This window comes from Salmo salar, chromosome ssa14 (genome assembly GCF_905237065.1).
Source record: "Salmo salar chromosome ssa14, Ssal_v3.1, whole genome shotgun sequence".
Taxonomy (NCBI): Eukaryota; Metazoa; Chordata; class Actinopteri; order Salmoniformes; family Salmonidae; genus Salmo; species Salmo salar.
Window position 1 is genome coordinate 55,382,269 of NC_059455.1, and position 15,020 is coordinate 55,397,288.

General features: G+C 45.4%; 1 protein-coding gene across 4 annotated transcripts in view; it reads left to right on the plus strand.

Moving 5' to 3' along the window:
* The first annotated feature begins 6,048 nt into the window (after positions 1-6,048).
* Positions 6,049-15,020, plus strand: part of LOC106569778 (plectin) — a 137,291-nt gene continuing 128,319 nt past the window's right edge. For 3 of the 4 annotated variants that reach the window (XM_045694588.1, XM_045694589.1, XM_045694590.1), the window contains exon 1: positions 6,050-6,665. In XM_045694588.1, the coding sequence (XP_045550544.1) occupies positions 6,554-6,665 (112 nt within the window). In that variant the 5' untranslated portion in view covers positions 6,050-6,553. Of the gene's footprint in view, positions 6,666-15,020 lie in introns of all 4 variants that reach the window. The other variant, XM_014141390.2, reaches the window with a different exon arrangement.

Genomic DNA, 15,020 nt, shown 5'->3' on the forward strand with positions numbered 1-15,020 from the left:
TAGAGTATGTTGAATAAAGGATGCTGATTGGCAGTGAAGCACTTTTAGCTCTTTTGTGAGGGACACACTGGTACTGTAGGAATGTTTTATCCCGTTCCCTGGTGATGCATGATGCTATCTTTGGCCTTTGCCCTCCCAACTGAAACAACATATTTTACTGCAAGAAGTAGCGATGATTTAGGTGATTTAAAGGTAGCTTTTAAGTCAAACGACACCGCTGGTCCTGCTCACATTGCCCTACCCTATGCTTTGACCTCTCTCTCCAGATGAAATCTTGCGACTTGTGACGGCCGGCCGCCCAACAACCTGCCCGCTTGACCCTATCCCCTCCTCTCTTCTCCAGACCATTTCCGGAGACCTTCTCCCTTACCTCACCTCGCTCATCAACTCATCCTTGACCGCTGGCTACGTCCCTTCCATCTTCAAGAGAGTGAGAGTTGCACCCCTTCTCAAAAAACCAACACTCGATCCCTCCGATGTCAACATCTACAGACCAGTATCCCTTCTTTCTTTCCTCTCCAAAACTCTTGAGCGTGCCGTCCTTGGCCAGCTCTCTTGCTATCTCTCTCAGAATGACCTTCTTGATCCAAATCAGTCAGGTTTCAAGACTGGTCATTCAACTGAGACTGCTCTTCTCTGTGTCACGGAGGCTGTCCGCACTGCTAAAGCTAACTCTCTCTCCTCTGCTCTCATCCTTCTAGACCATTCTGCTGCCTTTGATACTGTGAACCATCAGATCCTCCTCTCCACCCTTTCCGAGTTGGGCATCTCCGGCGCGGCTCACTCTTGGATTGCGTCCTACCTGACAGGTCGCTCCTACCAGGTGGCGTGGCTAGAATCCGTCTCCGCACCACGTGCTCTCACCACTGGTGTCCCCCAGGGCTCAGTTCTAGGCCCTCTCCTATTCTCGCTATACACCAAGTCACTTGGCTCTGTCATATCCTCACATGGTCTCTCCTATCATTGCTACGCAGACGACACACAACTAATCTTCTCCTTTCCCCCTTCTGATAACCAGGTGGCAAATCGCATCTCTGCAGGTCTGGCAGGCATATCAGTGTGCCAAGAGCCTTGGCGTGACCCTGGACAACACCCTGTCGTTCTCCGCTAACATCAAGGCGGTGACCCGATCCTGTAGGTTCATGCTCTACAACATTCGCAGAGTACGACCCTGCCTCACACAGGAAGCGGCGCAGGTCCTAATCCAGGCACTTGTCATCTCCCGTCTGGATTACTGCAACTCGCTGTTGGCGGGGCTCCCTGCCTGTGCCATTAAACCCCTACAACTCATCCAGAACGTCGCAGCCCGTCTGGTGTTCAACCTTCCCAAGTTCTCTCACGTCACCCCGCTCCTCCGCACACTCGACTGGCTTCCAGTTGAAGCTCGCATCTGCTACAAGACCATGGTGCTTGCCTACGGAGCTGTGAGGGGAACGGCACCTCCGTACCTTCAGGCTCTGATCAGTCCCTACACCCAAAGAAGGGCACTGCGTTCATCCACCTCTGGCCTGCTCGCCTCCCTACTTCTGCGGAAGCACAGTTCCCACTCAGCCCAGTCAAAACTGTTCGCTGCTCTGGCACCCCAATGGTGGAACAAGCTCCCTCACGACGCCAGGACAGTGGAGTCAATCACCACCTTCCGGAGACACCTGAAACCCCACCTCTTTAAGGAATACCTGGGATCGGATTAAGTAATCCTTCTAACCCTCCCCCCTACCCTCCCCCCCAAAAAATATATAGATGTACTATTGTAAAGTGGTTGTTCCACTGGATATCATAAGTTGAAATCACCAATTTGTAAGTCACTCTGGATAAGAGCGTCTGCTAAATGACGTAAATGTAAATATAACCTAAAGAAGCTATAACATGATTTGATTTATGAGATTACTTTCTCACTTACTTCAATTGTTCTATTTGTATTATAAATACAAAGTATAAGCGATAATATTTGAGGCCTGTTGTGCCATATTTCTTGCTAATCACTCTGGTCCATACTGTTTAAAAGTAATTATAAATATCAATTTATTCAACTTCTACAGCGCTTTTCATAACAGAAATAAATCTCAAAGCACTTCAAAAGCTAGCTAGGTCAACCAATAGAGTCTTTGAGTGCATGCATCCTCCAAAAATGGAGACGGTCAGTTCATGGCTTGATGAGATGAAGGTGGTCAGGGAGATGGTGGATGGAAAGGGAGTCTGGTGATGATCTTGTAGAGGGCTACTCTGAGAACCAGCCTAAGTCATGTAACCACTGGAGTTATCCTCCTTCACAATGTGTGGCACCCACTTCGGTGATGCCTCTGCAGGTCTAGGCACCCCAAAGCTCACCACACACAGTTCAGGGTAATAGCTAGTCAGTCGTCCTCACAACGAGCCCTCTGCCTCAGCACTGCATTCCTCAACTCCATCTCCTATTCCTCTCAAGCTTAAGGTGACTCCTCAATTTATGTTTTCGAAAGATTAGGCACCTGCAGAAAAACTGTTTCTACAGTTTCCAGCTAGCTGGAGGAAATGTATTAAATATGGGGGCAGACTCCACCCATATGGAGGAGTGGTGATGTGACATCAGAAAGCTAGACATCTCTTTTGCTCTGTCTGATTCTAACCCTGTCATCATGACCATATTGCCCATTCACTGTCCACTTTTAATTGTAATGCATAAGCCTTCTCCATATCCCTTTGACAATTGTTTTGGGCACCAGGGATTTGGTTGACATTTACCAGCAGGGGTAAAATAGGCACCCCTCAAAATAGTGTAACAGGGATACCCCTCATAATAGAGCTATCAGACGGAGATGAGCGAGAAACCACCTCTCTGTCTCTTCAGACCAGAGCTGTGTTCGAATACCCATACTAACATACTAACATAATGTGTACTACATACTTAATGAGTGTGTTTACTACCTGCAAATGAACGGTATACTTTCAGTTGAGCGTACTAGCGCTTCGCCTGTCTACTGGAAGTTGATGATGTTGCAATTCAACTTCTTGCTAGCTTCTTAGCATAACAAATGACTAGCTAGACATCTTACGACTTCATTAATAACAATGTCCATTAGGAACTCACAACAACTATACCACTTAGCTAAGCTAAGAATGACATGAATAATCAAGTCAATAGGTTGTGGTTGTAAATTCACTCTGGCTATCTACTCCGATTTCAGAGCACTCTCATCTGAGTGTGCAAGAGCGCAGAATAAATGACGAATTTACGAATGCTCAACACCTATTGAATATGGCCGGTGTCAGTAAACATCAGCAAAGAAGCATGATAAAAATTTTGCCAGCAGCACAGTTAGTCACCAACGCTATGGATAACATGAAAACAGCCTTACCAGTTCTGCTAGCGTGAGTAAAATGGTCAGTGAGGTGTTCTCTTATTTGTGTCTGCAAGTAGCTAGTAAGCTAGCCAACGTTAGCCAGTTAGCTTGGGTGCTTGACTGCCGTTGGGAGGACAGAACACTCGGATCAACCCTACTCCACGGCCAGAGAATCCAGTGTGCGCTCTGGTTCAGAGCGGAACGCTCCAAATTTACAAACGGACAATCTGATAACGTTCTTAATTTAGGAACGCCCAGAGTGTTTATGAACATACAGTTGGGTAGTTAGTTAGATAGCATATAATATACTGGCAAGTTCGATGTATTAATAGCCAACTAACTTTAGGTAGCTAGCTAACATACGGTACATACTTCTGTAATGATATGCTATGTGGTTCGTAAGGATAGTGTAGCTAACAAATTGTCAGCCAACTTAATGTGTAACGTAACTTATATAAAAGTCATTATTTTATTACATTTCTCAACATTTTCTTAACATTTGTCATGATTAGTTAAAGCAATGAATTTGTATCTGCTCTCTCGGATTTTGGCTGCATATTTTCCGGCATTTTCTTCAAAACTGAAAATGTTGTGAAGCTACAACCATTTTTTGAAGAATTGCATTATGGGCCCTAAAAGCACGGAAATAGTGTCCACTGCTTGTATACTATTTTGGCGAATGTGGTACGATATCCGGGAACTTTTGGCATACTAACTATATCCATACTATGACCCATACACATACTACATACAACATTTATGTCACAATTAGTATGGTTAGTGCGGTTAGTATGAGTATTCGAACACAGCTCTAGTCCCTATTTGACATCCTGAAGAGCTGCTTCTCTTAGAATAAATATCCCTCTTACAATCTTCTATAGATGATCATGCCTGGTAGGTTGATAGAAGTGTGCCTGTGTGTTGCTTCGCTCCTTTGGCAGAGGCTACTGGGCATGCTTACTAATTCAGTTAGAGCCTACTGTATGTTTGTAGCACCAGCCCTCTGTAGATTGTCTACCATATATAAATTGTCATTGACTGTGCCATAGGACATACTGTAGGCGACTTGGGGTCTGTGACAATGTTTATTTTGGTCTCTTCTTTATAGGCCGGTGCGTTTGGCATGGTCCTACTTCCTGTATGGGAGCAGAGACACTGATCGTGGGGTTGGGTTACCATGTGTCATTTGAGTTGTAAGTGGCACTCTCTGCCCCATCTAAAGTTCACCACAGTGCGTTTTGCTTACAGAAAGCACTGGAAGCAACACTCTTGCCTGTTTTGTGGCTTTGGGAAGTGTGACGAGTCATGGTTTGTTTAGTGATGGGGAATACACGCTGATGTTGAGGACTTATGCATTGTGGGGCTCTGCAAAGACGGCATCATCACATGATCTGAACTTTCAATGTGTGTACACGCAAAGGAGCATCAACTAAAACACAAAATGGAGGAAAAGTTCAACGTAAAAAGTTTTGCATATAAGGGCTCCCAAGTGGCGCAGCGGCCTAAGGCACTGCATCTCAGCGCTAGAGGCGTCACTACAGACACCCTGGTTCAAATCCAGGCTGTATCACAACCGGCTGTGATTGGGAGCACCATAAGGTGGCACACAATTCACCCAGCATCGTCCGGGTTTGGCCAGTGTAGGCCCTCATTGTAAACAAGAATTTGTTCTTAACTGACTTGCCGAGTTAAATAATTTTGATAAAATCAGAAAAAGAGAGAGACTGCTGTTTGACAGCCATGAAAACTGAATCTGTGTTTAAGTAACATTCCCACTCTGGGCTTTGCTTATCTCTATGATACACTACATTACCAAAAGTATGTGGACACCTGCTCAACGAACATCTCATTCCAGAATCATAGGCATTAATATGGAGTTGGTCCCCCTTTTGCTGCTATAAACACTCTTCTCTTCTGCTAGCCTCCACTCTTCTGGGAAGACTTTCCAAAAGATGTTGGAACATTGCTACTTGGACTTGCTTCCATTCAGCCACAAGAGTATTAGTGAGGTCGAGCACTAATGTTCGAGGCCTGTGTGTGGCTGCTCGGCCATGGAAACGCATTTTATGAAGCTCCCCGCTAACAGTTAGTGTGCGGACGTTGCTTCCAGAGGCAGTTTGGAACTCAGTAATGACTTTTGCAACTGAGGACAGATGATTTGTACACGCTTCAGTACACGGCGGTACCGTTCTGTGAGCTTATGTGGACTACGACTTCACGACTGAGCGGTTGTTGCTCCTAGACGTTTTCATCTCACAATAACAGCACTTACAGTTGACCGGGGCAGCTCTAGCAGGGCAGAAATTTGACGACATGTCTTGTTGGAAAGGTGGCATCCTATGACGGTGCCACGTTGAAAGTCACTGAGCTCTTCTGTATGGCCATTCTACTGACAATGTTTGTCAATGGAGATTGCATGGTGGCGTGCTCGATTTTATACACCTGTCAGCAACGGGTGGGACTGAACTAGCCAAATCCGCAAATTTTAAGAGGTGTCCACATACTTTTGTATAAATAGTGTAAAAAGTGAGATCCTTTTTTTTATGACTCATGGGGAAGGTGGGAAATAATGAGTAGCTTACTACTAGAGGTTTGTGAGGAGAAACCTGTATTGAATAATTATGAGCATGACAGGGTTACATCTCAATCTCAATGTTCTGCACTTACTTTCCTTATCAGGGCTGGCCTAAGTGTGTGCATTACAAAAAAAGGTCTCATGTATTATTAACTGCTGCCAGACAGGCTGCGGTGAGACAGCCCTTGACTGGAAACAAAGCAAACCAGTTGGTGTATGAATAGCAAACAGAAGATGAGGAAACTATTCTAACTATATTAGGAGTTTTTACTTTGTTTCCTGAAAGCTAAAGTGAATAGACTTAAATGTACCAGGCTAAATGAAGAAGAGAAGAATGAAGGTGTGAGTGTACGAACGAGAGGCAGAGACCCGAGATTGTGAAGGAAGGAATGGCGAGAGGGAAAGAGCGAGAGGGAGGGAGCTCAGCCACTTTTGCCAGCAGTCTGAATCAGACAGAGAAAAAAAAGGTGGTAGGGGTGCTATTTTGCTCTGCTCTCTCGTAAGTCGCGAAAGTTGGCTGCCTCTTTGGTTTAAAGTCCGTGACGGTGGCACCACACCCCTGGCTGGTCTCCCCTTCCTACACTCCCACATCACATTTCACCCTAGGGCCTCCCACTTATCTCTGGAGCCTGCAATTTCTCACTCTGTCCAAGGCCTGATGTCGGCAAGCCCCCCTGGAAACGTGTTCCCAACCCTGGTGGTTGTAGGACATATTGTCAATTTGATCGCTGTTTCGCAGTGGAGGCAACGTAGGAGGCAGTTAAGAGAAGGTAAGACCAGCTGGATAACAATCTTGTTATGAGGCTTCCTGTCTTTCAGGAAAGGTGATGCTACTGTACGTCTTTGGGGCACATGAGGAGAGATCAGAAGTTTGCTGCTGTGTGAACGGATCTGGTCTCTAGTCTTAACCATTCGTCTTAAATGGTCTGCTCTCTCTTCCCTCTGTGCTTTTGTGTTTCACACTGCTCCCCCTCTTTTTTCTCCTTCCAGCTAGATTTCCTGATATGTCAAGAAGATGGGTTTAACCCTGTAAATGCTGGTTGTAATATGATGACGTAGGAGCAGTGGTATTCTTGTTGACTAGCGTTGCTTCACAGTTGGACTCAAGACTTATAGTTCCGCCTCAGCCTTGTCTGACTTTTCTTGTGTTGTTATGGGTTTACATGTGCTACGGAGAAATGAATGATTCCCTATGATTGCAAAATAACCTTAAAGGCCCAGTGCAGTCAAAATTCAGTTTTTCTGGTGTTTTATATCATATTATACAGCAGCTGATGAACAACTAACATTTTTATCAGCTTTATTTCTTGGTAGCTGCTGGTTGAAAATACAATCTACACAGGGCCTTCTAACTAGCACGTTTGCATGGGCGAGAGTTTCGGCTTTCCATTGTGACATTTACATTTTAGTCATTTAGCAGATGCTCTTTATTGAGAGCAATTTACAGTTAGTGATTTAATCTTAAAATAGCTGCATAGTATGTACAATGTTCCTCAATAAAGTAGCTATCAGCAAAGTCAGAGCCAGAAAGGGGGGAGTCAGGAGAGTTTTTTTTTTTTTTTGGGGGGGGGTATTAAAGCAACTCTTTGAAGAGGTTGGGTTTCAGGTGCTTTCGGAAGATAGGTAGGGACTCTGCTGTCCTAGCTTCAGGGATTACTGGTTTCACCATTGGGATGTATGGACATAGAACAAATTGGACTGGGCTGAGCGGGAGGGTTTGAACATAGACTGAAGGTAGGGCGGGGAAGCGAGCTTCGTGGACGGGAGCCCCGCCCTACCACAGCCTATAGGGCGGAGAACAGAGACCTGGCCGTGTGGTGCCAGGACAACAACCTCTCCCTCAACGTGATCAAGACAAAGGAGATGATTGTGGACTACAGGAAAAGGAGGACTGAGCACGCCCCTATTCTCATCGACGGGGCTGTACTGGAGCAAGTTGAGAGCTTCTAGTTCCTTGGTGTCCACATCAACAACAAACTATCATGGTCCAAACACACCGAGACAGTTGTGAAGAGGGCACGACCAATCCTATTCCCCCTCAGGAGACTGAAAAGATTAGGTATGGGTCCTCAGATCCTCAAAATGTTATACAGCTGTACCATCGAGAACATCCTGACTGGTTGATTCACTGCCTGGTATGACAACTGCTCGGCCTCTGACCGCAAGGCACTACAGAGGGTAGTGTGTACGGCCCAGTGCATCACTGAGGCCAAGCTTCCTGCCGTCCAGGACCTCTATACCAGGCGGGGTCAGAGGAAGGCCCTAAAAATAGTCAAAGACTCCAGCCACCCTAGTCGTAGACTGTTCTCTCTGCTACCACACGGCAAGTGGTACCGGAGTGCCAAGTCTAGGTCCAAAATACTTCCTCTTGGAACGCTCGTCCCGCATGCAGAATCAACATCCAGCGAAAAATCATATCGCCATATTCATAACCGAACCATAGCAAAATGTTATATTTTTTTCTTCTCAAATATACATTTTAACATTTACATTTAAGTCATTTAGCAGACGCTCTTATCCAGAGCGACTTACAAATTGGTGCATTCACCTTATGATATCCAGTGGAACAACCACTTTACAATAGTGCATCTAAATCTTTAACCTCTATGGGCTATGTGGGACGCAAGCGTCCCACCCCTGGTACACCCAATCAACAACAGGTGAAATATCAAGACCGCCAAATTTGAAAACAATTAAATGTCATAATTCAAATTTCTCAAACATACAACTATCTTACACCCTTTGAAAGATAAACATCTCCTTAATCTAACCACGTTGTCCGATTTCAAAAAGGCTTTACGGCAAAAGCATAAAGTTAGATTATGTTAGGAGAGTACATTGACAATAGCTGTGTGTAATGTTTTGTCAATTCAAAGACAGGCGTCACCAAAAGCAGAAAACCAGCTAAAATGATGCACTAACCTTTGACAATCTCCATCAGATGACACGCCTAGGACATTATGTTAGACAATGCATGCATTTTTTGTTCTATCAAGTTCATATTTATATCCAAAAACAGCGTTTTACTATGGCGTTGATGTTGAGGAAATCGTTTCCCTCCAATAACCGCCAGTCAAGCAGCACAACAAATTAAATAATTACTATTCGAAAACATTGGTAAAATATTATATTGTCATTCAAAGAATTATAGATTTACATCTCTTGAACGCAACCGGATTGCCAGATTTAAAAATAACCTTACTGGGAAATCACACTTTGCAATAATCTGAGCACTGCGCCCAGAAAAATACGCTTTGCGATACAGACTAACCGCCATGTTGGAGAGATCTAAAATCGAAAATACTATGTAAATAATCCATTACCTTTGATTCTCTTCATCAGATGTCACTTCCAGGAATCCCAGGTCCATAACAAATGTAATTTTGTTTGAAAAAGCTCATAATATATGTCCAAAAAGCTCCGTGTTGTTAGCACATGATCTATGCCAGCCGGACTTCTCGTCATGAACGAGGGGAAAAAAAAGATTTACGTTCGTTCAAACATGTCAAACGTTGTATAGCATAAATCATTAGTGCCTTTTTTAACCAGAACATGAATAATATTCAAGGCGGACGTTTGCATTCTCTTTTAAAACGTTTTGGAACGAGAGTACCCAACATGAACTCGCGCGCCAGGTGTCTAATCGGCCATCACCGTTCCAAGGCTCTTGTTCGTTCAGTTCTCACAGTATAAGACTCAAAACACTTTCTAAAGACTGGTGACATCTAGTGGAAACCATAGGAAGTGCTCAACAATTGATAAGCCCCTGTGTGTTTCAATGGCATAGGCTTAAAGGTAATTCAACACATCAGGTATCCACTTCCTGTCAGAATTTGTCTCAGGGTTTTGACTGCCATATGAGTTCTGTTATACTTACAGACACCATTCAAACAGTTTTAGAAAATTCAGAGTGTTTTCTATCCAAACCTGAACAATAATATGCATATTCTAGCTTCTGAGTTGGTGTAGGAGGCAGTTAAAATAGGGCACATATTTTTTTTCAAAATTCTCAATACTGCCCCCTAGCCCCAAGAGGTTTTAAGGGGGGGGGGTTAGAAGGATTACTTTATCCTATCCTAGGTATTCCTTAAAGAGGTGGGGTTTCAGGTGTCTCCGGAAGGTGGTGATTGACTCCGCTGTCCTGGCGTCGTGAGGGAGCTTGTTCCACCATTGGGGTGCCAGAGCAGTGAACAGTTTTGACTGGGCTGAGCGGGAACTGTGCTTCCTCGGAGGTAGGGAGGCGAGCAGGCCAGAGGTGGATGAACGCAGTGCCCTTGTTTGGGTGTAGGGCCTGATCAGAGCCTGAAGGTTCGGAGGTGCCGTTCCCCTCACAGCTCCGTAGGCAAGCACCATGGTCTTGTAGCGGATGCGAGCTTCAACTGGAAGCCAGTGTTGAGAGCGGAGGAGCGGGGTGACGTGAGAGAACTTGGGAAGGTTGAACACCAGACGGGCTGCGGTGTTCTGGATGAGTTGTAGGGGTTTAACCTGTTAGGGCTAGGGGGCAGCATTGACACGGCTGGATAAAAAACATACCCGATTTAATCTGGTTACCACTCCTACTCAGTAACTAGAATATGCATATACTTATTACATATGGATAGAAAACACCCTAAATTTTCTAAAACTGTTTGAATGGTGTCTGTGAGTATAACAGAACTCAAATGGCAGGTCAAAACCTGAGAGATTCCTTTACAGGAAGTGGCTTGTCTGACCATTTCTGGAACTTCTTTGCCATCTCTATCATTTACTAAGGATCTCTGCTCTAACGTGACACTTCCCACGTCGTCCATAGGCTCTCATAGCCCGGGAAAAAAGAGAATGTCGTCATTCCAGCCCCAGGCTGAAACACATTATCGCCTTTCTCAAGTGGCCCATCAAGAGACACTAGCTTATGCGCGTGACCCCGACCGCCCCCGCCTTTGGGATTTTTTTCCTCTGTTTGCCGAAAAGGAGATTCCCTGTCGGAATTTTATCGCTTTTCTACGAGAAAAATGACGTAAAAATTGATTTTAAACAGCGGTTGACATGCTTCGACGTACGGCAATGGAATACTTTGAATTTTATTGTCAGGAATTGCGCCAAGCGCGCGACACTTCTTTACTATTTCGGATAGTGTCTGGAACGCATACGAACAAAACGCCGCTATTCGGATATAACGATGGATTATTTTGGACCAAACCAACATTTGTTATTGAAGTAGACGTCCTGGGTGTGCATTCTGACGAAGACAACAAAAGGTAATGACATTTTTATAATAGTAAATATGATTATGGTGAGTGCTAAACTTGCCGGGTGTCTAAATAGCGAGCCCGTGATGCCTGGGCTATATACTTAGAATATTGCAAAATGTGCTTTCACCAAAAAGCTATTTTAAAATCGGACATATCGAGTGCATAGAGGAGGTCTGTATCTATAATTCTTAAAATAATTGTTATGCTTTTTGTGAACGTTTATCGTGAGTAATTTAGTAAAATGTTAGCGAATTCCCCGTAAGTTTGCGGGGGTATGCTAGTTCTGAACGTCACATGCTAATGTAAAAAGCTGGTTTTTGATATAAATATGAACTTGATTGAACAAAACATGCATGTATTGTATAACATAATGTCCTAGGGTTGTCATCTGATGAAGATCATCAAAGGTGAGTGCTGCATTTAGCTGTCTTCTGGGTTTTGGTGACATTATATGCTGGCTTGAAAAATGGGTGTCTGATTATTTCTGGCTTGGTACTCTGCTGACATAATCTAATGTTTTGCTTTCGTTGTAAAGCCTTTTTGAAATCGGACAGTGTGGTTAGATTAACGAGAGTCTTATCTTTAAATGGCTGTAAAATAGTCATATGTTTGAGAAATTGAAGTAATAGGATTTTGAAGATTTTGAAAATCGCGCCACAGGCTGGCAGTGGATGTTACGTAGGTGGGACGAATTCGTCCCGCCGGTCCCATAGAGGTTAATGGCACAGGCAGGGAGCCCAGCCAACAGCGAGTTGCAGTAATCCAGACGGGAGATGACAAGTGCCTGGATTACGACCTGCGCCGCTTCCTGTGTGAGGCAGGGTCGTACTCTGCGAATGTTGTAGAGCATGAACCTACAGGATCGGGTCACCGCCTTGATGTTAGTGGAGAACGACAGGGTGTTGTCCAGGGTCACGCCAAGGTTCTTAGCACTCTGGGAGGAGGACACAATGGAGTTGTCAACCGTGATGGCGAGATCATGGAACGGGCAGTCCTCCCCCGGGAGGAAGAGCAGCTCCGTCTTGCCGAGGTTCAGCTTGAGGTGGTGATCCGTCATCCACACTGATATGTCTGCCAGACATGCAGAGATGTGATTCGCCACCTGGTTATCAGAAGGGGGAAAGGAGAAGATTGTGTGTCGTCTGCATAGCAATGGTAGGAGAGCCCATGTGAGGATATGACAGAGCCAGTGACTTGGTGTATAGCGAGAATAGGAGAGGGCCTAGAACAGAGCCCTGGGGGACACCAGTGGTGAGAGCACGTGGTGCGGAGACAGATTCTCGCCACACCACCTGGTAGGAGCGACCTGTCAGGTAGGACGCAATCCAAGCGTGGGCCGCGCCGGAGATGCCCAACTCGGAGAGGGTGGAGAGGAGGATCTGATGGTTCACAGTATCAAAGGCAGCCGATAGGTCTAGAAGGATGAGAGCAGAGGAGAGAGAGTTAGCTTTAGCAGTGCGGAGCGCCTCCGTGACACAGAGAAGAGCAGTCTCAGTTGAATGACCAGTCTTGAAATCTGACTGATTTGGATCAAGAAGGTCATTCTGAGAGAGATAGCAGGAGAGCTGGCCAAGGACAGCACGTTCAAGAGTTTTGGAGAGAAAAGAAAGAAGGGATACTGGTCTGTAGTTGTTGACATCGGAGGGATCGAGTGTAGGTTTTTTCAGAAGGGGTGCAACTCTCGCTCTCTTGAAGACGGAAGGGACGTAGCCAGCGGTCAAGGATGAGTTGATGAGCGAGGTGAGGTAAGGGAGAAGGTCTCCGGAAATGGTCTGGAGAAGAGAGGAGGGGATAGGGTCAAGCGGGCAGGTTGTTGGGCGGCCGGCCGTCACAAGACGCGAGATTTCATCTGGAGAGAGAGAGGAGAAAGAGGTCAAAGCACAGGGTAGGGCAGTGTGAGCAGGACCAGCGGTGTCGTTTGACTTAGCAAACGAGGATCGGATGTCATCGACCTTCTTTTCAAAATGGTTGACGAAGTCATCCGCAGAGAGGGGGGGGGAAGGGGGGGGAAGGAGGATTCAGGAGCGAGGAGAAGGTGGCAAAGAGCTTCCTAGGGTTAGAGGCAGATGCTTGGAATTTAGAGTGGTAGAAAGTGGCTTTAGCAGCAGAGAAGAGAAGAGGAAAATGTAGAGAGGAGGGAGTGAAAGGGTGCCAGGTCCGCAGGGAGGCGAGTTTTCCTCCATTTCCGCTCGGCTGCACGGAGCCCTGTTCTGTGAGCTCGCAATGAGTTGTCGAGCCACGGAGCAGGAGGGGAGGACCGAGCCGGCCTGGAGGATAGGGGACATAGAGAGTCAAAGGATGCAGAAAGGGAGGAGAGGAGGGTTGAGGAGGCAGGGTCAGGAGATAGGTTGGAGAAGGTTTGAGCAGAGGGAAGAGATGATAGGATGGAAGAGCAGAGAGTAGCGGGGGAGAGAGAGCGAAGGTTGAGACGGCGCAATACCATCCGAGTAGGGGCAGAGTGAGAAGTGTTTGATGAGAGCGAGAGGGAAAAGGATAGAAGGTAGTGGTCGGAGACTTGGAGGGGAGTTGCAATGAGATTAGTGGAAGAACAGCATCTAGTAAAGATGAGGTCAAGCGTATTGCCTGCCTTGTGAGTAGGGGGGGAAGGTGAGAGGATGAGGTCAAAAGAGGAGAGGAGTGGAAAGAAGGAGGCAGAGAGGAATGAGTCAAAGGTAGACGTGGGGAGGTTAAAGTCACCCAGAACTGTGAGAGGTGAGCCATCCTCAGGAAAGGAACTTATCAAGGCGTCAAGCTCATTGATGAACTCTCCAAGGGAACCTGGAGGGTGATAAATGATAAGGATGTTAACCTCTCTAGGGCCAGTGGGACGATTTCATCCCACCTATGTAACAGCCAGTGGAATCCCGTGGCGCGTTATTCAAATACCTTAGAAATGCTATTACTTCAATTTCTCAAACATATGACTATTTTACACCATTTTAAAGACAAGACTCTCGGTAATCTAACCACACTGTCCGATTTCAAAAAGGCTTTACAACGAAAGCAAAACATTAGATTATGTCAGCAGAGTACCCAGCCAGAAATAATCAGACACCCATTTTTCAAGCTAGCATATGTCACATAAACCCAAACCACAGCTAAATGCAGCACTAACCTTTGATGATCTTCATCAGATGACAATCCTAGGACATTATGTTATACAATACATGCATGTTTTGTTCAATCAAGTTCATATTTATATCAAAAACCAGCTTTTTACATTAGCATGTGACTAGCATGTGACTAGCATTCCCACCGAACACTGTCGGTGAATTTACTAAATTACTCACGATAAACGTTCACAAAAAACATAACAATTATTTTAAGAATTATAGATACAGAACTCCTCTATGTACTCGCTATGTCCGAGTTTAAAATAGCTTTTCGGTGAAAGCACATTTTGCAATATTCTGAGTAGATAACCCGGCATCACAGGGGGCACTGGGTTGGAGCGCTGTGCGCGCTGGGACCACCAGGTTAGAGTGGCAGCGGCCATGCAGTGTGAAGCGTTTGTATGGCCTGTGCAGAGAGGAGAGACCAGGGATAGACAGACACATAGTTGACAGGCTACAGAAGAGGCTACGCTAATGCAAAGGAGATTGGAATGACAAGTGGACTACACGTCACGAATGTTCATAAAGTTAAGCTTACGTTGCAGAAATCTTATTGACTAAAATGATTAAAATGACACAGTACTGCTGGCTGGTGAAGTAGGCTAGCTAGCAGTGGCTGCGTTGTTGACTTTGTTTGAAAGTGAAGCTGGCTAGGTAACCTCGATAGTTTCAGTACTACACCTTATCATGATACAAAGGCAAATATGTAGCTAGCTAACATAACACTAATCAAGACGTTCCTTTGTAATGTATTTAGTTTCTACAATGCTGCTCGTCGGTA